Source organism: Sus scrofa, chromosome 8, assembly GCF_000003025.6.
Source record: "Sus scrofa isolate TJ Tabasco breed Duroc chromosome 8, Sscrofa11.1, whole genome shotgun sequence".
Classification (NCBI taxonomy): domain Eukaryota; kingdom Metazoa; phylum Chordata; class Mammalia; order Artiodactyla; family Suidae; genus Sus; species Sus scrofa.
Genome location: NC_010450.4, coordinates 32112701 through 32139270, shown reverse-complemented (window position 1 = coordinate 32139270; position 26570 = coordinate 32112701). Strand labels below are relative to the sequence as shown.

At 44.1% G+C, this 26570-nt stretch overlaps 1 protein-coding gene across 24 annotated transcripts in view; it reads left to right on the top strand.

Moving 5' to 3' along the window:
* Positions 1-26570, top strand: part of APBB2 (amyloid beta precursor protein binding family B member 2) — a 380651-nt gene that overhangs the window by 162967 nt on the left and 191114 nt on the right. For all 24 annotated transcript variants that reach the window (XM_021101154.1, XM_021101149.1, XM_021101147.1 and 21 more), the window contains one exon: positions 13143-13211. In XM_021101154.1, coding sequence (XP_020956813.1) covers positions 13193-13211 — 19 coding nt within the window. In that variant the 5' untranslated portion in view covers positions 13143-13192. The remainder of the gene's footprint in view (positions 1-13142; positions 13212-26570) is intronic.

Sequence of the window (26570 nt, the reverse complement as noted above, 5' to 3'; positions counted from 1 at the left end):
TTCAGGTGCTATATAGTAGAGCTCTTTCTGTATAACTGAATGTCCTCACTTTTAAATGGTGCCTGGTGTTCCATTGTATAAATGTGCTATTTTATTTTAAATCTGTTTCCTACTGATGGGCATTTAATTTGTTCCTAGCTGAAATAATGGTGTTAAGTCCTGAGGACACATTCCTAAAATTTGCTGTCTCAGAGTATTTTGGTGTGTAAATGGTTGTGTGCTGTGAATGAACAACTGTCGAGACCAAAGATGTAGCCTCTGTTGTTCAGACAGTCCTATGTGGCTGAGAGGGGTCATAAGTCTCCAACAGAGCTTGCTTCCCCAAAGCAGGATTGTCATATAGCATCGTACCTCCCCTGGGTCATTTCAGGTCCAGGCCCAGTGACTTCTTCCATCATCTCATTTTGATTGTTGTGGGAATAGTCAGCATTAGCATTTGTCTGTTGCCACAACAATGCTATGTCATGACCCGCCCCAAAATTCAGCAGCTTAAACATGAGCCATTCATTTCTGCACGATGGCCGACTGATTCTTATAGTTTCTGCGGGGTTCACTCACGTGCTTATGGTCCGCTGCAGGTAGAGTTGCAAGTCTTTGCAGGGTTTTCCCACGTGTCTGATGGTCAGCTAGTTTAGGCTGGTCTCGATGGCCTTGGCTAAGGGGACTCCATTATCCTACATCCTTCCAACAAGCCAGCCCAGGTGTGTTCCCGTGTGGTAGGATGGATCATGTCTTTCTCGGGGGGCCGGAAGTGGGCCATGCTTTTCCAGCTCTTCTGCCATCCCATTGGCTAACTTCCTGTTGACCTAAGCAAGGGACAGAGCAAGGCCAGCAGTGAGAAGGGACGGCAGAGCTACAGAGCAGAGAGCGAGGATACAGAGAAGTTGATTCCGGCCATTAATGCTGTTCATCCTCCACAGCTCTCCAGCAGCATATTTTAGATGTGCTTTTTTTTTGTTGTGTTTGTGGGAGAGGGCAGCGTGTCCCCCTACTCCTCCGCCATCTTGTCCTCTCTCTCCAGCAGCATATTTTAAATGGGCACTTCTTAGAAGCATTAAATATTGCTGTTATTTCTAAACTGTGGATGTTACGCCTTTGAAATATGAAAAATGGGGGTCAAGTATGTTTGTGGGGAAAGCCTAAAGCTTTTGCTTCATTTAAAAAAATTCCTTACTAAGAGCTATAAATGTAACTCCTAAATGGAAAAAAATCTACATGTATTGTTTTCTCTTGAAAATATTTCCTTTTTGGTTGTTGATGTTTTCCCCTGGGATATAGTTCAGGGAACAGGATTTTCCCTGTCTGTGCTTATTTTCCTTTGTTCTTGAATTTGGTTTTGAAATCTGGCTTCGAGAACATTGAATCAAGTAAGATAAAAAGCTCGAATCACAAATCAACTTTTGGGAGTTCCCATTGTAGTTCAGCAGGTTAAGTTCCCGTTGTGGCTCAGTGGTTGACGAATTCAACTAGGAACCATGGGGTTGCGGGTTCGATCCCTGTCCTTGCTCAGTGGGTTAAGGATCCGGCGTTGCCATGAGCTATGGTGTAGGTTGCAGACATAGCTCGGATCCTGCGTTGCAGTGGCTGTGGTGTAGGCCAGCGGCTGTGGCTCCAATTAGACCCCTAGCCTGGGAACCTCCATGTGCTTCAGCCCTAGAAAAAGGCAGAAAGACAAAAAAACAAAACAAACAAACAAAAAACCTGATATAGTGCCCATGAGGATGCTTGTTTGATCACTGGCCTCACTGGGTAGGTTAAGGACCTGGCATTGCCACAAGCTGGTAGCGTAGGTCAATGATGTGGCTCAGATCCAGTGGCATAGCCCGGTAGCTACAGCTCTGATTTGACCCCTAGCCTAGAAACTGCCATGTGCCTCAGGTATGGCTGTAAAAAAGAAAAAAACAAAAACAAAAAACAAATCAGCTTCTTTAAGGTTTTTTGTTTTTTGTTTTTTGGCTGCCCTGCACATGTGGAAGTTCCTGGGCCAGGGATTGAACCTGCAAAACATTGGCTTGAGCCTCTGCAATGGCAATGGCAGATCCTTAACCTGCTGTACCACAAGGGAAGTCTTTCTTTAATTATTTTTGCTTAAGATTCAGACTTTATAGATAAAATGAATCCCTTATTAATCTGGATTAATAACGTTTATTGCTGCAACGTTTTCCCCTCTATTTTAAGTTGCATAAGTGGTAAATTTAGGCTCCTCCAGAAGAGTGATTCTTTTTTTTAATTTTTTTTTATTAAAGTATATTTGATTTACAGTGTTGTGCCAATTTCTGCTGTACAACAAAGTGACCCAGCCATATATATATATATCCATTCCTTTTCTTATATTAGGACTATCCTAGGAGATTAGATATAGTTCCCTGCGCTGTACAGTAGGACCTCATTGTTATTATCCATTCTGTGCAATAGTTTGCATCTAACAACCCCAAACTCCCAGTCCATCCCACTCCCTCCCTGCTGGCAACCACAAATCTCAGAACAGTGATTCTTAAAAGCAGATATGTAGCACCCAGGTATACAGACAGCAGGAAATTCTTACTAGTAATTATACCTCAATTTTTTAAAAAAATCAGGTTTATTCCCATAGTGTGCAGTATATCATGTGTTACACCTCTCCTCTCTTGTCTGTGGAAAAACAAAAAGCTGAAAGAAAAATTTGCACATATATACTTATTAAGTACTCTTTATTATGTATGCCTCATAAAATTGCACACACTTTGTTTCACAGAAATTGTGTGTTGTGCTAAGGCAATTTGAAAGAGTTTTTCAAACTAAGCTTGACCGTTGTTGAATTTTGCTTCATTTTCCCCACCCACAGAGTGAGATACAGTTTTACGCACTTGTTCTTAATTGTTTCATGGTTTGCTCTCCTGAGCTGTAAGGGGTAAAAGGGCTTGGGTTTTGCTTGCCAGCAGTTGAGAGTCCCCTTTGTTTTTTTAGGGAGGGTTAGGTTTTTTTCCCCCCCAGAGTCCACTTTGTTCTCAGTTTACCTGTATGTCAGGTTGTTGGACAAAAACATTATTTATTTTTTGGTCTTTTGTCTTTTTTAGGGCTGCACCTGTAGCATATGGAGGTTCCCAGGCTAGGGGTCTAATCGGAGCTGTTGCTGCCGGCCTATGCCACAGCCATAGCAACGCCAGATCCGAGCCACGTCTGCAACCTACACCATAGCTCATGGCAACGCTGGATCTTGAACCCACTGAGCAAGGCCAGGGATCGAACCCACAACCTCATGGTTCCTAGTCGGATTCGTTTCCGCTGCGCCACGACGGGAACTCCAACATAAACTTTAAAGGCATAATAATATGGCACGAGTTATTTTGCAGAATTAATAATTCAGGTGAATTGAGTCAACTTCAAAAGAAAGAGTCCTGAGAAATGTGGCATCGTGGTCATGAGCCTTGTTTTTGGAGGCAAACAGATGTGGGTCCTGATACTGGCTCTTGACCTTGGGTGGTTGGCTAAGCCTCAGTGTCTCAGTTACCCCATCAGTAAAATTGAGATAATAACAGTCCCTCTCTCATAGGATTGTCAGAAGTGGTAAATGCGAGAATTCCTATAAAGTACCCACTTAGCACAATGCTTGGCACATAGTAAGTACTCAGTAAATGTCCCGTAATGTCACTTGGGAGGGACCCTGGGCATCTAATGCAGCTTCGCCATTGTACAGATCAGGAAATTGAGATTATGTTCTTTAGGGGAAAATGTTTAAAACCTTTAAGATCAAATTAGTATGTATTTGGAGACAGGTCTAATCCTGGAGTGCAGGGCCTACTTTAAAATTTATCAACTATTTATTTATTTATCAACCAGTACAGCAGGGATAAGATGACAGTTTTTTGGCAGTTCTTCCTGTGCTTGGCAGGTTATAGAAATGATTTCAGTCATGACAGATAGAAAGTTTCCATTGTGATTCTAGTTCTTAGCTCCATTCTTGGACTCGGCCTACTTACCTATTTATTAATTTGTCTTTTTAGAGCCACACCTGCAGCATATGGAGATTCCCAGGCTAGGGGTCAAATCGGAGCCTACACCACAGCCACAGCAACGCCAGATCTGAGCTGCATCTGTGACCTACACCACAGCTCACGGCAACACCAGATCCTTAACCCACTGAGCAAGGCCAGAGATCGAACCCGAATCCTCCTGAATCCTAGTCAGGTTTGTTAACCGCTGAGCCATGATGGGAATCTGCACTTGGCTTATTTGTAAACATTTTCACCAGAGGGTGCAGTCCACCAAGTTTCAATTCATTGAGTACTTTCGGTGGGGATGTGCAAAGGGCTCCAAGACACTTGACACTTGGCTTTTCTTTTTTTTTTCCCCCTTCTTTTCTGTCTTTTTAGGGCCACAATGGGGGCATATGGAGGTTCTCAGGCCAGGGGTCAAATTGGAGCTATAGCCACTGACCTACACCATAGCCACAGCATTGCAGGATCCATAACCCACTGAGACCAGGGATTGAACCTGTGTCCTCATGGCTGCTCATCAGATTCGTTTCCGCTGAGCCCCAGCGGGAACTCCACTTGGCTTTTCTTTAGAAACCTTACAACTGTGTTAAGAAAACAGGTCATATCTGTAAGAAAAAGTAATAACAACTGTAGTAAGAACACTTAGCATTTACTGAATGTTTAGTATCTGCCAGGCACTAATCAAAGCAAGCAAGCAGCCTATCGGAATCTCATTTGAGTCTTATACTGACTGTGAGATTGATGGTAACTGCAATTTGCAGTTAAATAAGACAGTGCTTCAGATGTTAAGTAGTTTTCAGCATCATGGAGGACCTAAGTGTTGAATGAGTTAAGAAGAGGACTGAGTTAAAAACTCTAGGCTGGGGTATCAAAGTCAGGGAGTCGGTGGGATTTGGACTACCCCTCAGGGAGTGTGGAGAGAGGCATGCTACTTGTATTTTTGGATGCAGACCAGGGATGTTAAACATCTTACATCCCCCAGGTCAGGCCCATACAATAATGTCTTACCTCTGCAAAGCTGACAAATACCCTACCCAGTAGTCCTCTAAGTGAGCAACATGCTTATAGTGATCTGAGCCGAGGAGTTTTTGGTTTTTTTTTTTTTTTTTTTGTCTTTTTGCCTTTTCTAGGCCCCCTCCTGCAGCATATGGAGGTTCCCAGGCTAGGGGTCTTGTCGGAGCTGTAGCCACAGGCCTACACCACAGCCACAGCAACTGGGGATCCAAGCCACATCTGTGACCTACACCACAGCTCAAGGTAATGCCGGATCCTTAACCCACTGAGCAAGGCCATGGATTGAACCCGCAACCTCATGGTTCCTAGTTGGATTCGTTAACCAATGAGCCATGACGGGAGCTTCTGAGCCGAGAAGTTCTAAATATAGAGTATATTTTATGGCTATAATATATACTATATATTCCAGAAGAGTTGAAAGATAGTTGTATGTAATATTTTTGGGAATTTTCTTAGAACTGTTCTACATTTTGAAATTGACTCTGTTCCCAGAAGTGCAGATCATATCTGGGTTGACAGCACAAAAACAGGCGTCTGCTGGTTTGTGTTTGTGGCTGTCGCCCCCACAGTGACTCTACCCATAGATGCGAGCCTTTGATGCCTGTTAGTTAGGACCGCTAGCGTAGTTGGGCTCAAGAATTTGCTTCCTGAAATGCGTCTCTTCCCCCTTTACTTCTCCTTTTCTGGAATTTGTGTAGGTAGGTTATGTTATCTATGAATTTCACTTCTTGATAGCCCAGGGGACTTTATAAAATACTTGTTAGAGCAAAGTAGTCTTATAGCAAGGATTGCACTGGGTTAGAGTTTTCAGGAAAGTAGCTGTTTGAAACTAATGAAGGATTCGCGTCAATGAGAGGTTCTAGCATCAGCTGCCTGTTAGATTGTCAGTGGTGGAAGGAACTTTATGCTGGAGGGTTTTGGATCGGGAGTGAATATGAACGGAGCAGTGTTTATCTAGCATCCTAGAGCTGGATGGATCTGGGAGAAGGTCAGGAGGGATTAACCTGAGGCCAGGACAGGAGTTGCAGAAGCATGTGTAGTACTAAGGGTCTAGAGAGGAAGTGGACAGGACAGAGAGCAAGTAAACTGAGAGGAATGTGCCAGGTTTTTTTTTTTTTTTTTTGGACCATATTTGTAGAAGATTGATAAAGTGAAATTCTTTGTTTGATGTTTGTTTTACATCTTTGGCATCATTGAAGAGTACATAGAAAGTTCTCTTCGTGAGAAAAAAAGTTGTAACTGTGTATGGTGATGGATATTAACTGGACTTATTGTGATCATTTTGCAATACATACAAACCTATCATTATGTTGTACACCTGAAAAAATAATTTTATGATAGTTACACCTCAGTAAGAAAATAAAAGTTAAAATAAGTAAGGTGGTCCTCTCTTCAAGGTATTTACCTCCTGTTTGGAAAATAGATAAAAATTTAATGTCATGTGTTAAGTGTAATAATAGAAGTATGTAGAAAGTTTAGTGGTGGGATTAATAGTGACTGAACAAATAGGTAATTCAAAGAACATCTTATTAAGAATGCAATACTTGAGTTGGATCTAAATGGATAACTCTTGAGACTTTTCATTTATTTCTTTTGGAAAAAGAGGAGTGCTGCCCAGTTTTAGCTTCCTAAGGACTAATTTCTCATTCTTGTAGCCAAATCATCAGGCAGTGAGACCAGGAGACGATGCCAATTTTGTACGGGCCTGCTGAAAGCTGGCTGTGACCCTCCATTAAAGTGGTGATGGCGAGTTCCCGTTGTGGCCCAGCAGAAACGAATCCGACTAGGAACCATGAGGTTATGGGTTTGATCCCTGGCCCCACTCAGTGGGTTAAGGATATAGCATTGCCGTGGCTATGGCTGTGGCTGGCAGCTGTAGATCTGATTTGACCCCTAGCCTGGGAACCTCCATATGCCGTGGTTGTGGCCCTAAAAAAAAAAAAGAAAAAAAAGATGGGATTGGGTAGTGCCCTCCCTGCACAGAGCTCTCGCTTCCTTCCCCTGGGGGTGGTAACTTGCTCTTTCATTATATCTTTGCTCTGCATTATCCCTTGCGGTTTTCCTACCTTGCTAACCTTTTTTTTTTTTTTTTTTTTTTTTTTAAATAGTCCCTTAATTAAATCCTCCTCAAAATATTTGATTTGGTTGTGTCATCTGTTTCCTTGAAACCTCTTGGGTACAGTGTGACATTATATATTGAACAAAGGCAAAATACACAACACAAAGAAGGGGAAAAGTCTTTTAATTCTGAATTACAAACACAGTATCCCCAAAATAGCATTCATTAAGAGCATTCATTTTGTGGCCTTTTGGAACACAAAAAAAGCGTGATTATAGTGAGATAATTTGCGACTACATTCTTGGTCTGGGGACATTGACAAAAGTAAAGACATCGAGGATTGGATTGTTGGTATACAAAACACTAAATTAAGGAGTTCCTGTTGTGACTTAGTGGTTAACAAACTAGGCTCTGACTAGGAACCATGATGAGAGTTCGATCCCTGGCCATGCTCAATGGGTTAAGGATCTGGCATTGCTGTGAGCTGTGGTGTAGGTTGCAGACGTGGCTCGGGTCTCGATTTACCCTGGTCGCGGTGTAGGCCAGCGACTACAGCTCCAATTAGACCCCTAGCCTGGGAACCTCCATATGCCTCGGGTGAGGCCCTAAAAAACCAAAAATAAGTAAATAAATAAAACACTGAATTAATAGATATTTAATATATATATTTTGAATTTATATATGTCTGGTGGGGTTTGGGGCGGGAAGTACATAGCATCTTACACTGAACCAAAATACCAGTAAGCATTGAATTGACTTGCTGGTCTTTGTTCCTAGTGCTTTCATGATTTCTGATTGGGCTGCCCCTCTGTGATCCTGTTGGACATTTATGGAGTTTCAGTGGCATTGTCTCAAGGCACAGAAGCATTACGGATTTTCATTGATGAAATACATGAAGGTGCTGCTGGAAAGGAAACTTGTTGCTGGATTATTCCACTTAGTTTTTTTTTTTTATTTTTTATTTTATTTTATTTTTTTTTGTCTTTTTGCCTTTTCTAGGGCTGCACCTGTGGCACGTGGAGGTTCCCAGGCTAGGGGTCTAATCGGAGCTGTAGTCACCGGCCTACGCCACAGCCACAGCCACAGCAACACGGGATCCTAGCCGTGTCTGCGACCTATACCACAGCTCATGGCAATGCCGGATCCTTAACCACTGAGCAAGGCCAGGGATCGAACCTGCAACGTCATGGTTCCTAGTCATATTCGTTAACCACTGAGCCACAATGGAAACTCCCTTAGTTTTATTTTTTGCTTTGAAATCACAGCTCTATGTTAATGTGGAGCTCGTGGTGGTAGTCTACCCTGAATCTCGGGTATCTTTGCAACTCAGTATGCAATTTATATGGAAATAAAGGCACTTGCTTTAAATATTGGTAAACCTCCTCTAGCTTTATAGCTGAGGGAGCATCTCTGCCTGTCTTTGCTTTTGCTGGGAAAGAAAGATCATATTTTAAATAGGGTAAAGCGTCAGAATCCGTCTGCATTCCTAGATTGGTAGTTCTCCAATAGAAATATAATTTAATCCACATATATAATTTGAAATTTTCTAGTACCCACATTTAAAGAAATGTGTGAAATGAATTTTAATAATGTTTTATTTAACTCATTGTATTCCAAAAATTAACATTTAAAATTATTGAAAAAAAAAAGAAAAAAAATTATTGAGATATTTTACATATTTTTCATGCAAAGGCTCTGAAATCAGTATGTGCTCAGATGCAGAATTTTCTTTGGAAATACTTCATCTGTATTTAGATTTCATTAAATTTATAGTTGAAAAAGTAGATTTACCTAAGAAGTTCCGAACTTAAATGTTTCCTCCAAAGAATCAAGTTATTAGTTTATAAATATATATATATATAGTCTTTTCAGGGCCGCACCCACGGCATATGGAGGTTCTCAGGCTAGGGGTCGAATTGGAACTATAGCTGCTGCCAACCTACATCACAGCCACAGCAATGTGGGATCCCTGCTGCATCTGTCACCTACACCACAGCTCACAGCAATGCCAGATCCCTAACTCACTGAGCAAGGCCAGGGATCAAACCTTCGTCCTCATGAATGCTAGTCAGATTGGTTTCTCCTGAGCCATGGCGGGAACTCCTTATATTTAAGTTAATTTAATTATACTTAAATTAATTACAATGGGCCCTTGATTAATAGGGGGATTAATCAGTTCCTCCACATCCCAGGATGCATCCCACCGTGGATCCTGTCCGACTACACTATTTACTATTGAAAAATACCTGGGTGGATAAGAGTTCCCTTCATGGTGCAGCGGAAACAAATCTGACTAGAATCCATGAGAATGTGGGTTTGATCACTGGCCTTGCTCAGTGGGTCCGGGATGGGCTGTTGCCGTAAGCTGTGGTGTAGGTTGCAGATGCAGCTTGGATCTGACATTGCCGTGCCTGTGGCGTAGGCCAACAGCGTAGCTCTGATTCGACCCCCAGCCCAGGCACCTCCAGATGCAGAGGGTGCGGCCCTAAAAACCAAAAAAAAAGAAAAGAAAAGAAAAATATCTGTGTGTAAGTGCATCAGCTCAGTTCAAACCTGTTAAGGGTCAACTGAATAGTTAAGTTACAAAAAATTAAAAATTCCCTGCCTTAGTCACCTTCCAAGTGTTAGTAGTTCCATGCTGCTCCTGGTGGCTGCAGGCTATAGATTATTCTTAAAACTATACTTGAGTGCTTTTATATATTCTCAGGTTACTATTTATGTAAAATTCATCCATGTTACAAAGTCCTCGGGAACCTTTTTAGTACATTAGATTTATTCATCACGGAGGTGGATGCCTAGGGAGAAACACTTCTGCATACTTGTGCTTCATTCCCAGGCTGGGGAGTGCCTTGCACATAGTAGGTGGTTAATACCTGTTTCCCCAGCTAAATCCTATTTGGTCCTCCAACTGCAGTGTAAATTTCACGTTCTCAGGGAGTGTTTCCTGACTGTCCAGTCTGTTTTCTCACAGACCTGAGTTCCTTTCCTCCAGAACTTATGGACTTGCACGCTGATTGAGTAATTTTGTGATTAACATACATCTCCCCAGTTAGTCTATAAGTACCAGGAGAGGGGAGAATGTGTTTTTGTTTGCTAAAGTGTTTTTTTGCTCCTAGCATCATTCATGGCACGTATGGATTAAATATTAGTTAGATAGTAATAGCACAGGGCCATTTAAAATATGAAGTGAATACCAGAACGTCTAGTTCTTAACTTTATTTATAGGAGCTAGAGTTTGTTTTGTTTTGGGGAAAAAGTATTTTAAGGATTATGCACACTAAAAAATACACAAAATTTTAGTTTCTGTTGAAGCCTTTTTAAGATATTTCTGTAAATAAGACTTTTCTTAGCTTTCCTTCTACATTATTGGTATTCATTTTCTTGAAATAGCTATAACCTCATATCTGTCTCCGCTTATAATCGAAAGTGTGCCGAAACAGAAACTTAAAAAATAAGGAAAAGTGAATTGTGGAATGCTTTTAAGGAGCTGAGAAAGATATAGGGCAGAAGCAAAGGCCCATAAAGGAAGCATCTCTTGCTGTTTCAGGACAGTTTAAAATAAACCCACCCTTTTAAATATACCAGAGTAATGAGCCCTACCCTCCATATGTGAAAATATAATTGAAAAATGTATGGTGGGCCAGGTTGTCAGGTCATTTTCTGAATCATAAAGTTGGAAGTAATGCCCACTAAAGGTTACTAGTTTGGAAAGGTTAGATTAGAATTCAGTCTTTGCAAATACCAAGTTTGTCAACTTGGATAATGTTTTAGAAAACCATTAACAGTGGACTCTTTTTTCATGTGTGTGTAGTAAGCGTACAGAAATGTGCACGTTAAGTGTTAGTTTGCCAAGGGAGGAACACGCAAGGCCAGGTTGGTAAAGCAAGAGAGATTTATTAAGGCATCAGAGAGGTGGGAGGGCTGAGCTCAGGATGGCACCAGCCCCAACGGTGAGGAGGTGCTAGGCTTATAAAGGATCTGTAGCAGGACTTCATGGCGGGAACCTGTGGCGGGAACAGTGAAGAAGGAGGAGGGGGAGGTCAAGGGATGGGTAGGGGGTCAAGTCCCCCTACGGAGGGCAGGTAGTCCTTGTAGGTGGTTAATCTATGCAGACAGTTGTTTTCCGCAGGCCATTGTTTCTTGCTGCCCATATTCTGGGAATTGGTGATCTTGTGCCAGGCTGTACCCATGTCCGCAGCACAAGCTGAACAGCCATCAGGGCAGGGCGTGGGGATCTGTCTCCTTTCTCCTGGGAACCCATCAGTAAGGTCACATCTTAATGACTTTTTACATCCAGATCAAGAAAGCATATTACAGGAGTTCCTGAGTGGCACAGTGGATTATAAACCCGACTAGCATCTATGAGGATGCCAGGTCGATCCCTGGCCTCACTCAGTGGGTTAAGGATACAGTGTTGGTTTGATCTGTGGTGTAGGTTGCAGATGTGGCTCAGATCTGGTATTGCTGTGGCTGTGGTGTAGGCAGGTAGCTGCAGCTCTGATTTGACCCCTAGCCTAGGGAACTTCCATTTGCTGCTTGTGCAGCCCTAAAAAACAAACAAGCAAGAAAGAAAGAAAGAAGGGGGGAGGGAGGGAGGAAGGAAGAAAGTGTATGACCCTCACTCACAACCTCCCAGAGGTTATTTTCTTGCTTCTTCCCCTTCGTTGCCCTCCAGGACAAACCACTATCTTGACACAGATATATTGTTTTTCCTGTTTTTGTACTTTAAATGCAATTATGAAGTATGTACATGTGGATTAATAATTATTCTAAGTGACATTCCTGATAGCAACTCATTGAAAACAAGGTCTATTTTCAGTTTTCCTTATTATGTATCTAATTTGGTAAACTGGCAGTTTACCAATGTATCTAGTTCTTTATTATTCCTTTAAGACATTTTCTATGTAAATGCAAGTATGTATGTGTGTGTATGCATACACACATGTATATATGTATATACTTTAAAACATTTTACTCAAATGTTTTTCAGATTCTTTTCCATTATAGGTTATTACAAGATAGTGAATGTAATTCTCTTTGCTGTACAGTAGGTCCATGTTGTTTATCTCTCTTTTTTTTTTTTGATCATTGTTGGCCATCCCACTGGATATGGAGCTCTTGGGCCAGGGATTGGAGCCACAGTTGCAACCTAAGCCGCAGCTGTGGCAATGCCGGATCCCTAACCCACTGTGCCAGGCATTGAACCCAGGGGCTCCCAGGAGGCCGCCAATCCTGTTACACCACAGCGGGAGTGCCTTTTTATCTACTTTATATATAGTAGTGTGTATCTGTTAATCCCAAATTCCTCATTTACCTGTAACCCCTCCCCTTTCCCTTTGGAAACCATAAGTTTGGTATTTTTTTTTGGTCTTTTTGCTATTTCTTGGGCCGCTCCCGTGGCATATGGAGGTTCCCAGGCTAGGGGTCAAATCGGAGCTGAAGCCACCAGCCTACGCCAGAGCCACAGCAACGCGGGATCCGAGCCGCGTCTGCGACCTACACCACAGCTCACGGTAACGCTGGATCATTAACCCACTGAGCAAAGGCAGGGATCAAACCCGCAACCTCATGGTTCCTAGTCGGATTCGTTAACCACTGCGCCACGATGGGAACTCCAAGTTTGTTTTCTATGCCTGAGAGTCTGATTCTGTTTTGTAAATAAGTTCGTTTGTAATGAATTTTTTTCAGTTTGTTTCTTGTATTTGTTGTGGTTATAGCCATTTTTTTTTTTTCCTTAACAGAAGGTTTAAAATTTTATGTGGTGAGATTTACCAGTTTTTTTTCTTTTTTGGCTTCTGAAGTGTATGTTAATGAGAAAAAGCATTGGAAACTTGAGATAGATAGATAGATAACTTAAACTTGGCATGGAAAAAAAGTCTCAGGAAATGTTTGTGGGAAATGTGGTTAAGCAGGAATTTGTATTTGAGTCAAAAGTGGTTTGACCAACTGTAAGTAAACACAGATTTTGGGCTTTATCTGCCAAAATTTGTTTAATATTTTTAACGGCATTTAGAAGAATTTTCAATGCCATGCTTTTTTTCTTTATGCTTTGTTATTTAGAGTTTTAATTTCTCAAATGGTTCTCTTTTCAGATTTCAAATTATAACCTGTTTCCTGAGCCGTTGCTGACGTCCAGCGATCCATGTCAGAAGTACTTCCAGGTCAGATACACTTTCTCACATGTCTCAGTGCAGCATGATAGTTGACTCTTAAAACTTTAACATGTATGTATATATGTGTGTGTGCTTGATAATTTTTTTGATGTTAAAAACTTAGGATTTGCTGCAGTGGCATGTTTTGCTCTTCCTTGTTCTTCACTAATGTGATAAAAAGGTGGAACTTTAAAATAATATAGAAGAATTAATTGGACTTAACTCTATTCATGTATTAATTGCATGACTAATGTCATAATGTGAAAATGTTTTACTTGACTCCAATAGAAAATTAAAACTATGTCATATTTTTCCAACTAGCCTTGCACATTATAGCCTATGAACTGTTCAATATGAACAAAGGAGGTTTTGATGATGAGGCTCCATGAACAGCATCTTAGCCATTGTGAAGTTTTTCTAGAATAGAGCTCCCAATTCAGTATTCCCTGGACCTAATGCTGATTAATTTCAAGCCTTAATTTTATTGTATGTCCTTTTCCTTGTGTCTTGATGGATGCATGTATACATACAACATGGTCTAGGATTTAATTCTTAGCTTCATAGTAATAAGAAAAAAGCAGTTGTTGAGTTCCCATCATGGCTTAGTGTGTTGAATATCTGTGAGGATGCCGGTTCAATCCCTGGCCTCGCTCAGTGGGTTAAGGATCTGGTGTTGCCCTAGGTTGCAAATGTGGCTTGGATCTGGTGTGACTGTGGCTCTGGCTGCAGCTGTTGCCTGAAGTTGCAACTCCAGTTTGACCTCTAGCCTGGGAACTTCCATATGCTGCAGGTGCAGGCTTTAAAAAAAAAAAAAAGGCAATTGCAGTGACATTTTAAATTAAACATAGGAGTTCCCGTCACGGCTCAGTGGTTAGCGAATCTGACTAGGAACCATGAGGTTGTGGATTTGATCCCTGGCCTCACTTGGTGGGTTAAGGATCCGGTGTTGCCACGAGCTGTGGGGTAGGTTGCAGATGCGGCTTGGATCCGGCATTGCTGTGGCTGTGGTGTAGGCCGGCAGCTACAGCTCCGATTCGACCCTTAGCCTGGGAACCTCCATATACCATGGGTGTGGCCCAGAAAAGACCAAAAAAAAAAAAAAAAAATTAAATTAAACGTAGTATAGGACTGCAAGTGGCAGATAGATCTTGGTAGATTCCATAGTTGTTGGGACACACACCACTCAGCAAATTCTGGGTTTTTAAATAAGTAGATTTAAACTGTGGACAAATAGATCTTAATGCCCCTAAATTCTAAAATTAAACTCAGGAAGTACATCCAGGTCCTTTTCTCCTTTAGATAACACTGCGTGTTACCTCTCCACAGAGAACTAAAATAAAACATAATAAGATAAACACAAAGCTCAGTAGAGGTAGATGATTGACAGGAAATATGTTTTCTTAAAAACAGCCTGAAACAATGTGACAAAGCTGAAGTCACACAGGAAAACTAGGAACTTTTTGATTTTTAGAGCCCGTTTTAGGGTCAAGGAGTAGATTTTCTTTGTAAATCTGTAAGTGCATTAATTTTTGCAAAATCAAGTCAAATCCATATGTCCTCTAAAATATACATATTAAATGTTGAGAAGAAATCCTTTTTAGCAATTCTTTAGCATTTAAAGGCTTTTATTACATTGCAAGATAGACTCAGTATGGAAACGTCATAGGAATAAAGCTGGCGAATGTGTGTCAGTGATGTTTTCCTCTAAATAGAGGTGAGCTGATCATATAACTTCTATAAATTTCTTATTGTCGCTATATTTTATTATACCAATTATTCATTTTTCTTGTTACCCAAATTGCTTTATTTATTGGTAGTTATATAGATTATGAAACCATTATCTAGCATGGTTTTTAATAGCAACTGTTACTGTCATGCATTGGTGTAGGATATGACACATTTCACATGGAAAGCTGTGTTCTTATTTCAGTGGAGTTTTATTCCAGCCATATTTTCACTTGAAAGCCCAGTGGCAGCTGGGAAAGGAGAGTCTGGATCAATAACTGGGATATGATTTGCTTTCACTCCTGTTTTCCAGTTCTCAGGAGCTGTGACTACAGGGAGGGTTTTAAAAAACAAACAGACAAGAATGGATACCCTTATATACCAGGAAAATTCTTGCTGAACCTTCAGGATTTGACACAGGAGTCCCTTCCTAGTAGGTTTTAGCCTCTGACATTGTCGAGTAATTACCCTTGAATGTTTCAAGGATTCTGCCACTGTTTTATTTATTTATTTATTTTTTTCCTTTTGGAATTGACCTGAGGCCAGCTTGTCAGTTACTCAAGACAGCCCATGTCATTGCTTTTAATCTACCTTTTTTCTGCCTAAACCAACTTGATCACTGACCGTATTCATCAAAATTGGCCATAAAACTCTCAAACTATATTTCAAAAAATACAGTCATCTTCAGAAGACGTCATTTAGAAGAAGACGAAATGATGAAAACAGCTTAGAAATTGAGCTTAGATAATATCCTGGGGCTATTATGCCTGTAATACGCCAGGTGACTACACCTGCCGGGTGTGATATTAGAATGCTAGGTCTCCCCACCCGAAGCCTTTCTCTTCCTTGACCACTGGTGGGCTCCTACCCTCCCATCCTTCAAGACCCAGCTCACTTGTCCCTTTTGTGGGAACCTTCCCTGAATCCCTCTCTTCATCCCTAATGCCTTCTTCTCTTAAGACCCTCTGCCCTTGGGAGTTTGGTTAATAACTTAACCTTCTCACTACCCTGATTGACTGAGTGTCTTCAAGAAAAGTGTTTGGTGCATTTTGCTTGACTTTCTTCATATCCACCTGGGATGTTGAGCAGAGGAAGCCCTTGGGCAGTTTAGTTGAAGGGGGCACAGGAAACCCTTAGGTGGGTCAGACCTAGAAGTTGAAATCACCCCTTTATCTTAGAGCCTGGGGAAGTGGCCCTGTGAGCCAGCTGTGTGAAGTTGTCCTCCTGGATTAAAAACTTCTCAGGTTTGAATCCTGTGATCTGTCTGACCCAGGGACCCTAGCTGCCTCCTAATAACCTTTGCCTCCTTTGTTCATAGAGGGGTTCTTATCACTTTTGTCACACTGAGAGTTTACTTTCATGAATCGTTTCAGGAAGCCAGCTTATTTTGCCTCTCCTTTCCGAAAGAAAAAAAAAAAATCTGAGTTTAGTTTATTTCCTTAATACTTTGAGGTCTAGTTTAAAAGGCAACATTCCTCAGGGTAAGTTTGGCTGTTTTAACGCCTCAGTGGAAATAAAATTGTGTAGCAGAAAAATAAAAATGGAGAAAACGGGGAGTCTCATTTAAGAGTGGGGCGGACACTGGGCATTCCCTGGCCTGTTTGTCAACCCTGGGCCCATTTGTCACTTTCCAATTTTGTGGGTGTGTCATGGAAGCAGAGGGCAAGCTGCAGGTGATTGAAGAGAGGAGTTTCCTGTCATTACTGACACACTTTCTTTGACAGGAGGCTCGAGGGCTCAGCGAAGAGAAGCGGGGAGGGCGAGTTTAACTGCAGGCTCCAGCACAGATTTGTTCTAGGATGTCATCTGAGTCAAGGGGTTACATCTCCGTGCTGGGACCTTTGTGACTCAGGCTTTGAGCAAAGCTGTGTTAGCCCTGAAAGTAAAATGACCCTGGCTTCCCTAATTTTGTTTAGGCTTTATAAAAAATACTCTGTGCATTATATTAACTAAAGCTCTTTTAGTCGCTGAAAATCCGTCGGCTTCCGTAACCTGGAAGTCCCCGTGTCTCATGTTTCCAGTATGACTCGTTTCAGGGATTCCAGCCATGGCATTAGGGCGTGCTCACTCTCTCTCTGTCTCTGGCTCTCCTTGCCCATTTGTCAGGCCTCACGTGTGCAGGAGTCTGTTCATGGTGACCCCTTAAAGCTCTAGGCTTATATCTTCCTGTGCATGAAAAAAGAGAGCACTTCTCTTCTGATCATTCTGGCAGAAGTGTTAGGTTTGTTTTTTTTTTTCTTTTTAGGGCCTCACCCTTGGCACATGGAGGTTCCCAAGCTAGGGGTCAAATCAGAGCTACAGTTGCTGGCCTACACCACAGCCACAGAAATGTGGGATCCGAGCTGTGACTGCGACTATGCCACAGCTCACGGCAACACCAGATCCCCAACCCACTGAGCGAGGCCAGGGCTCGAACCCACTTCCTCATGTACCCTAGTTAGATTTGTTTCCACTCCACCACAACGGGAACTCCCAAAAGTGTTCAGAGTGGTCGCATGCTTTTCCTTGGACCAGTCAGCATAGCCACGGGGGTTAACTCTGATTGGCTGGGCCTGGGCCGCGGACCTCATGAATAAGGGGTAGAATCATCTCTGCCTAAACACAGGGCCTGAACCCCTGGAACGGAAGCTCTGGGAGAACAGGTATTTGAATTCTGTCAGTTTTGTTCACTGCTGGATCTTCAGCAGTTAGAACTGGATCTGTCTCTCAGGAGTGCATAAAAAAAGATCTGTCAAGTGAATGAATGAGTGTGGAGAAAGGCTGATTCTAAAGAAACATTGTGACGCTTTTACCAGAAAAGGAGGAAACACACGCCAGGCCCTCATAGAAGTTTGCCCGTCGTGCGTGCAGGCGAATGATGGCAGTAGTGATGTGAGCTCGTCACACTCTTAGCTCTGAGTGTATGAATCGATCCTCTTGAATTGATGTTGCACGTTATGCTCAAAACAGCAGGATGAGCAGGTGTGGCGGGGATGGCGGTGGCGTGGGTCCACCTTCCACACATCCAGGAGCAGAGCCACCTATGAACTGAAGACAGACCCTCAGGTTGCTGGCGTTGGCTTACTCATTCCTCATTCGTACGCCGTTGTGTTCCTGGCTTTGAGAAGAGCGACTGGCACGTAGAAGATGCTTGGAAAATAGTTTGTTAATGAGCGAGTGAATGGTTAATGAACCAAGCATTTGTCGAGTGCTCTCACATGCCAGGCTTTGTAAAAGGAACTGAAAATCCTGGGAATAAAAAAATGAAAGGGCAACGCAAATCAAAATGAAATCACACCTGTTTGGGTAGCAGTTGTCAAAAAGAGACAGTAATATGTGTTGACAAAGAGTGTGGAGACATCGGCACCTTCTTACACTGAGAGTGGGAATGTAAAATGGTACAGTGCTTCGTAGACCATTCTGGTAGTTCCTCAAAAGGTTATATATGTAAAATCATAGACAGGAATGGAGTCGTGATGCACACAACAACATAGACGGCCCTGAAGATCTACTCAGTGACGGAAGCTCGTCCCAAATGACCAGATGTTGAATGTTTATATGAAATGTCCAGAATGGACGAGCTACTAAAGACAGAAGGTAGATTAGTTGCCAGGGGCTTGGGAGAGGGAAGAATAGAGAATGACTTCGAAGGAGTACAGGATTTCTTTGGGGGCTGATAAAAATGTTCCACAGTTAGGTTGTAGTGATGGGTGCACAGCTCTATGCATATGCTAAGCATCCCTGAATTGTAGTTTAAAAAGCTGAACTTTAGGGTATGTGCATTGTATCTCAATAAAACTGGCATAAGGAGTTCCCGTCATGGCTTAGTGGTTAACGAATCCGACTAGGAACCATGAGCTTGCAGGTTCGATCCCTGGCCTTGCTCAGTGGGTTAAGGATCCAGCGTTGCCATGAGCTGTGGTGTAGGTCACAGACAAAGGTCGGATCCCACATTGCTGTGGCTGTGGTGTAGGCTGGCAGCTACAGCTCCGATTAGACCTCTAGCCTGGGAACCTCCATATGCCGTGAGTGTGGCCCCAGAAAGGATGAAAAAGACAAAAAAAAAAAAAGGTGACATAAAAGTGAATAAAACTGTCACTGCCCTCGAGGCACTTGTGGTGTAGACAGGGGAGAGCAGCTTCTCCATTGATGCCATGGATTAGTACAGAAGTGCTGATGTGTCTTGCTAGTTGGTCCATCTTAGAGACTCAGGCTGCCTTCCATGCCAGCTCACAGGCAGTGCGCCCAGCAGCAGACCAGAATGTCCCCCTCGTGGTCCTGGCACAGGGTAGAGGGGCGGTGGGGTGTATGGGTTGGGGGTGGAGCCCAGGGAGGGGATCCTGTTTACAATGGAGCATTGTGTTGACTGAGTGAAAGAGATCAGCCAGACCACGGATAGACATGTATAGATTTAGGTGCCAAATTTCTCTTCCCTTGATGACTCATAAAGTAAAGAAGACTCTAATCTCAGAGTTCCCTCGTGACCCAGTGGGTTAAGGATCTGACGTTGTCACTGCAGTGGCTTGGTTGGGTTGCTGCCGTGGCACGGGTTTGATCCCCTGGCCCAGGAACTTCCACATGCCACAGGTGCGACCAAAAGAAAAAACGCAAACAGAAAACTTCCATCTCCATTCCCCAGACCTGACTCCATGGTGTCAAAACTACTTGCTGTCCCCTTAGGTTGCTGTGCTGCCACACACCCGGCCCAGAGAATGGCGTACACAAGTCAGAGAAGGCCTGATGGAGGAATGATGTTAGGGCTGGGTTTTGAAGGCTTCGCAAGTAGGGCAGGGGTAGAGGAGACGAGGGCCGAGGACCTTCCTGGGCAAAGGAAGCAAGCTCTGTGTGCAGAGGCAAAGCGTTCCCAGAACATCCTCAGGGAGGTTCTCTGTGGCTGTCGTGTGGGGACCGTGGTGGGGAGAGGAGGTGTGGTGCCCAGAGGTGTGATGGGAGGGGGGCGGATTGAGGCTGGCCCGGGAGCATTTAAGTGCCTTGTTTGCTGAGCTGAATTTGGGCGAGAGGGAGCCAGTAGCTGTTTTCCAACAGAACTACACCATCCGCTCGTTTTTAGAACTGCACAGGGCAGCGTGGGTCAGGTCGACTGGAGTTTGGGAGCGCTCTTACGCTTGGGGGATTTAGAAGGAAACTCAAAGTGGGGAGAGCCTGAAAGCAGGTGTGGAAAAGGTGAGAAGGGGAGCTCAGTTTCTTGGAGAAACATTCTCCGGTAACATTGACAGAATTCAGGAGGAACAAGAAACCCATGAGGAGCTGCTCCCAGGTTTCCAGGCAAGGAATTCAGGAGAATGGCAGTGCCCCGTGAATTCTCAATTAGCATCCAGCCTCTGTGGAAGTGGACTCAGCTGCCCCTCTTCCCCAGTTTATAGGGAGTATTAGACCCAGTGGCCTTGGACCCAGACTGTCGTAAAATTATGTGAGGCAGAGACAAACGGAGCTGGCTTAAAAGCACCGGCTTTTGATTAGAGTCACAGCAGAGCTTCTTCTATATCTTTTCCTTTCTATATCCAGAGAGCATCCATTTTTCAATGGAATTTGTTATGTTTCTATTATGGTTCTGGTGCTATTTCCCATCCTCCTTCATTCTCTCCTGTTCAGTGTTATTAATGATGCTGAGAGTAAACAGGAGGAGGTAAGGAACAGAGGAAGGCCTGGAATTGGGTGGCGGGGGTCCCGGGGTGCGGGAGCACGTGTGCAGTGTGCACCAGAGTCCCTGCCGGGCCTCCACTTTTTGTCAGACCAAAGCATGGAGGACTTTGAGCTGATGGGACCACGCTGATGAAAAACCACGTTTGGCAGAGAAGGACCCCAGTCTGCTGTAGATCAACAAGAAAAAGAGGCTGACTCTAAATAGTCTTTTCCTCTTTAGGGAGTTAGGACAGAATTGAGCAGGAATTTTCTTGAGTTGAGCCTGAGGTGCAAGATAAATGTAGACAGTATGTTGAAGGATTTTATTTATTTATTTATTTTCAATTTTTTAATTTTTTTGTCTTTCTGCTTTTCTAGGGCCGCTCCCTCAGCATAGGGAGGTTCCCAGGCTAGGGGTCGAATCGGAGCTACAGCTGCTGGCCTACACCACAGCCACCACAATGCCAGATCCGAGCTGTATCTGCGACCTATACCACAGCTCACGGCAATGCCGGATCCTTAACCCACTGAGCAGGGCCAGGGATCGAACCCACAACCTCATGGTTCCTAGTTGGATTCGTTAACCACACTGTGCCACGACAAGAACTCCTATTTTATTTTTTAAATTTTAATTTTTTTGTTGTTTTAAGGCTGCACCTGCAGCATATGGAAGTTCCCAGGCTGGGGGTTGAATCAGAGCTGCAGCTGCCGGCTTAGGCCACAGCTACATGAGATCCAAGCTGCGTCTCTGTGATCTACCTACACCGCGGCTCATGGCAACCCTGAATCCTTAACCTACTGAGCGAGGCCAGGGATTGAACCCGCATCCTCAAGGATACTAGTCGTGTTTACCACTGAGCCACAACGGGGGCTCCAAAGGATTTTATTTTAAATCTTGCACAGAAGCTACATACCCAGGGTGAAATAGGTTCCACATAAAACAGTGTGAGGTGTGCGGTTGTGTTTCTGGGGAAATGGAGGGTGGGTTACAAAGGGTCTCAAGCGTATAGAAGGGGCCCTGGAGTGTGCTTGGAGGGGCAAATGAAGCCTTCCCAAAGAGGAGCCATCCACCCTGAGTCTCAAAGGAGGAGCAGGCATTTGCCAGGAAGCGGAAAGGCCTGCGGAGAGTGTGTGCAGGTCCATGGAATGTGACATGCGTGGCCAGAATAATCGCTCATGCGCATGTATGTCGCTTTCCTCTTCCAAAGCCCTCCCTTCCTTATTCAGTGGTTCTCAGCCTTGGCCACACCAAGAGGACAGTTTAATACCCTAACTGGGCCCAAGCCCAGCCTAGTTGAATCAGAATTGGGGAATGGGGCCTAAGCTTCTCTGCTTTTTAAAAGCTCCCCAGGGTGCGCACACACAGCGAAGGTTGAGGGCAATTCCTTGCATTACACACCTGTTCCCTTACCTTTCGGAGACCTCTGCCCCTTGACCTGTTCCTCCCCTCCCCCCGCCGCCCTTCTCCCTCCTCCCAGCTCCATCTCCCGGCCTCCCCAGGCCAGATCCTGGCGTGCAGTCCTCATGGTTCCCACGCGCACGCCTGGTACCTTAATCACGTGCCTGTCCCTTTCCTTTCTAGAAATCCCACGCCACAGATGGCCTTTGCATTTCGTTGCTAGTGTCTTTGGTTGACCAAAAGCTTTTTTGATGTAGTTTGGGTTTGTGGCCTTTGCTTGTGGTGTCAGATGCAGAATATCATTGCCAAGATCTGTGTCAAGGAGCTTACCCCCTACCCCATGTTTTGCTTCAGGAGTTGTGTGTGTGTTAATGGGTTCATTTTTGTGTGTGTGTGCACGGTAGTGTCCAGTTTTAGTCTTTTGCAGGCGGTGTCCAGTTGTCCCAACACCACTGATCGAAGAGACTGCCCTTGCCCCGTTGTGTAATCTTGGCCGCTTCATAAATGAATTGACCCTGTGTGTGTGTGTGGGGGGGGGGGCTCATTTCTGGGCTCTCTGTTCTGGTCCATTGATCTACATGTATTTTTATCTCATCAAACGTCAGTGGGTTTTTTTAAGTCACTCACTCTGTTTCTCCCTTGTGACTGTTTCTAAGTTTTGTCCCTCTCTTCGCATTTCCCTAAACTGCCTCCCCTCAGGGGAAGACTTTATCTTCATAGAGAAAATGGAGGCTTTCAGTTTGGCTTTTCCACAGTGTTGTGTCACTGCCCTGACATACGTGCCTGTCCTCATCCTCACTCCCTCTCCTTTCCTCTCGAATCTTGGGCGAGGCTGACTCCTCCTCCTCTGCTGTGATCCCTCCTTTCCCCTCATCATCCAGATTCTACCTTTTTTTTTTTTTTCCTGCCATACCCATGGCACATGCAAGATCCTGGGCCAGGGATCAAACCCGTGCTGCAGCAGTGACCCAAGCCACAGCAGTGACCATGCCAGGTCCTTAACCCACTGCATCACAAGAGAACTCCCAGATTGTACCTTTTTGATCTGTCCCTCTTTTATATTTTTGCTTTTCCCCTTTCTGCTGGCCTCTGCTTTTCCAGACTATATAAATAAATAAATAAATAATAAAATAAAACATGGCTTGGACTCTCACTTTATTTTTTTTAAAAATTTAAATTTATTTTTGGCTTTTTTGGGGCCGCACCTGCAGCATATGGAGGTCCCCAGACTAGGGGTCAAATTGGAGCTACGGCTGCCGGCCTACACCACAGCCACAGCAATGTGAGATCCAAGCCTTGTCTGCTACCTACACTGCAGCTCACGGAAATGTCGAATCCTTAACCCACTGAGCGAAGCCAGGGATCAAACCCAGATCCTCATGGACACTAGTTGGGTTCGTTAACTGATGAACCATGATTCGAACTCCTTTTTTCTTGAACTCTTACTTTAAAAAGCAAAAATTCAGAGTCCCCTTTGTGGCTCACTGGTTAGTGAACCCAACTAGGATCCGTAATGATGCAGGTTCGATCCCTGGCCTCGCTCAGTGGGTTAAGGATCTGGTGTTGCTGTGAGCTGTGGTGTAGGTTGCAGACATGGCTCAGATCCCACGTTGCTGTGGCTGTGGCGTAGGCCGGCTTCTCTAGTTCTGATTTGACCCCTCCATATGCCGAAGGTGTGGCCCTAACAAGGAAAAAAAAAAAATTCTTCTAATCACCGTAGATCATCCTCCAGTGGCTTTCTCTTTCTTGCCTTTTTTTTTTTTTTTTTTAAAATAGTGAAGTTCCTTAAAGTTCACTCTCTGCCCACCTCTGCCACCCCCTCCTGTAGCTGATATGACAGAAGCCAGCACTGTCCTCATAATCTCTCAGTGCACCTGACTTTTTTCCAGTCCTCATCGCTAAATCCAGGTGCCTGACGGAAGCCTCATCTTAGGTTCTGGTCAAAAGATGAATGACCGGAGCGCAGAGCTGGCACTACAGCAGTGACAGAAGACACACACACACGTACCTAAGTCTCATGCCCTCCTTGAGCTGGCACTACAGCAGTGACAGAAGACACACACGTACCTAAGTCTCATGCCCTCCTCGAGCTGGCACTCACAGCTGGCACTAACAGCAGTGACAGAAGACACCCCCCCACACACATGAACCTAAGTCTCTCGTGCCCACCTCGTCGTCTCCCTACCCGACTGGACTGTTCCCATAGGCTTCCAGCTGGTCTCTGCACCTGGGTTTGTTCTCCTTGGTAAAGGGCAGAGTTGGGCTCTAATACCAGCTAGAAGAGCATGAAGACGGAGCCAGCCTCCCTCTCTGGTTACAGAAACACCCTCTGCCTCCCCTTTTCTGCTCTTTCCCTGACAGCCACTGATGTTTTAATTGCCCGTTTGACGTCTCCTCTGTATTGCCTTTTGTCACTCATCTCCTTCTTGGAGAATATGTCATAGCAAAGCCGCCCTTTCCCACCCCCACGTAAAGGAGCACAGCACACATGGGGTCACGTCCATACACGTGGAGCAGGACTCTGCCCTGTCCCTCTCCTGCCCTCTTTTCCACCCCTCCTTTCATGTCCAGATTTGCTGATTCCCCAGATGATAACCTACCCTCTCTTACCTTCGGATCCTCTCCCACTTGAAGCAGGAAGACTGCTTATTCCTTTGCGACCTGGTTGGTTAGGTCACTTATCGTATGTTTGTCTAAGGCTGAAAGCACTTGGCAGGCGGGATCCTGTGTGTCTTGGTTTCCACCTTCTCGGGGGCACAGCGCCAGGTGAGAAGAATGTGCTCAGGGCCTCAGGCTGGGGGCGCGGTGGTCGGAGGCGGAGAAGTGTGCGGGCAGGAGGGAGCTGTGGGCTGGTGATAATCCCGGATGTGCGCTGCGCTCTTAACCTTCACACCAGGCATTAGGTTCCCTGCTTGACAGCTACCTCCGTCAGTCCTCGAAGCTCCGTGAGGTGTAGGTACTATCACTGTCCTGATTTTATAGTAAAGGAAAGGGACGTTTAAGTTACTTGTCTGTTATGTCAAGGGTTCTTAGGCTTTTTTTTTTTTTTTTTTTTTTTTTTTTTTGGCATACGCGAGTTCCCAGGCTAGGGGTTGAATCGGAGCTGCAGCTGCCAGCCTACACCATACCCGAGCCGCACCTGCTACCTACACTGAAGCTTGCGGCAGTGCTGGATGCTTAATCCACTGAACGGGGCCAGGGATCGAACCTGCATCCTCATGGATACTAGTTGGGTTCATAACCCACTGAGCCACAGGAGGGACTCCCTCTTAGGCTCTTTTGACTCCAGAGAAAACAGCTAAATGTCAGGAGGTTTAAAGAGACATTTTACAGTTTTCTTTCAGAAAGAACTGCGTACTTCTTCTAAAATCGAAGGATTTTTTTTCTCTTAATTAAACCCCTCTAGACCCAATTTCTTTATCCCTTCTTATTAGCCTGCTACTCTCTCTGTGTCTACACAACAGGACGGTTTCTATGACTCAGGCCAGACGGCTGGTTAATTTGGGAGCCTCCACAGACAGCCCTGGGCCATGCCACTTGGATAAAAAGGCTGAGGGTCACTTGCATTTATCGTTATGCACTGTGTGAACCTCTTAGCAGGCAGCTCTCATTTTAATCTTCACAGCAGCCAGGGACTATCACTGTCCCCATTTTTCAAAGAGACTGAGGGTCCGGTGTCCTGGATCAGCTAGGAAGTGGCCTGGACCCGGCTTGTGCCTCATGTCTCTGACCCGAGTTCTGTGCTCTCATCCCTGTGGGCACTGCCTCCCCGTTTTCAGGGGCTTCCTTCCTGCAGCCTTGGTCTGTCTAAGAAGTTGCTAACCTCTACCTGCTTCATGACCCTACTGAGCCTAGCCCATAGCCTGGCTGATGTCTTAACTGTACAGACAACTGTGTACGTTGAACTGGCTGCCTTAGTTCTAGGTCTGAACCTTCTGTTTGGCTTCCAGATGATATCATCATATAATATCTAAGACACGTTCAAATTGCGTCCAGGCTCTTGAGCTATAAACACAGCCTCTTCAGAGCTGTTCTGTATAGGAAGCTCCTCTTGTTCTAACTCAATCCTCCCAAACTTCCCCTTTATGATTTCAAGCAAAAAGAAGCGTTACAAAGGGTGGTGGGAGCCAAAAGATGAAAACAGGGCTTAAAGGTTTTTTATGTGTCATGTCCAGGATATAAAAAGCTACTTAAATATTAAATCACCTAGAGATTTGGAGGCTATTCTTTCTGCAAATGTTTATGGTTATAAACAAAGTAAACTTCTCTTGTGAACAACATCGTTAGAATATAGTATCTTGTATAGTATAGCCTCATAGACATTTTTTGTCATACCTTCTGAAAAGCCAGCAGATGGCCAGCTTTCTCATAAAAATGTCACTCCAAATACCCAAGAGTCTAAATATAATTTCCTCTGCGTGCCCATGTTACAGCCGTGTGTCTCTGGGAAAACTTCATGTAGGTTCAAGGTGGACCCTTTTCATATCACATGCTGCTCTAGAGTGAGGTTGAATTATTAATTGAAACGTTTTCCATAAAGTGGTAGAAATAGCCAAAACAGTATAAGAATTTTTCTTAAAAAAATCTAGTCGTCAGTATTGTTTACTAGATTTTAAGTGCAG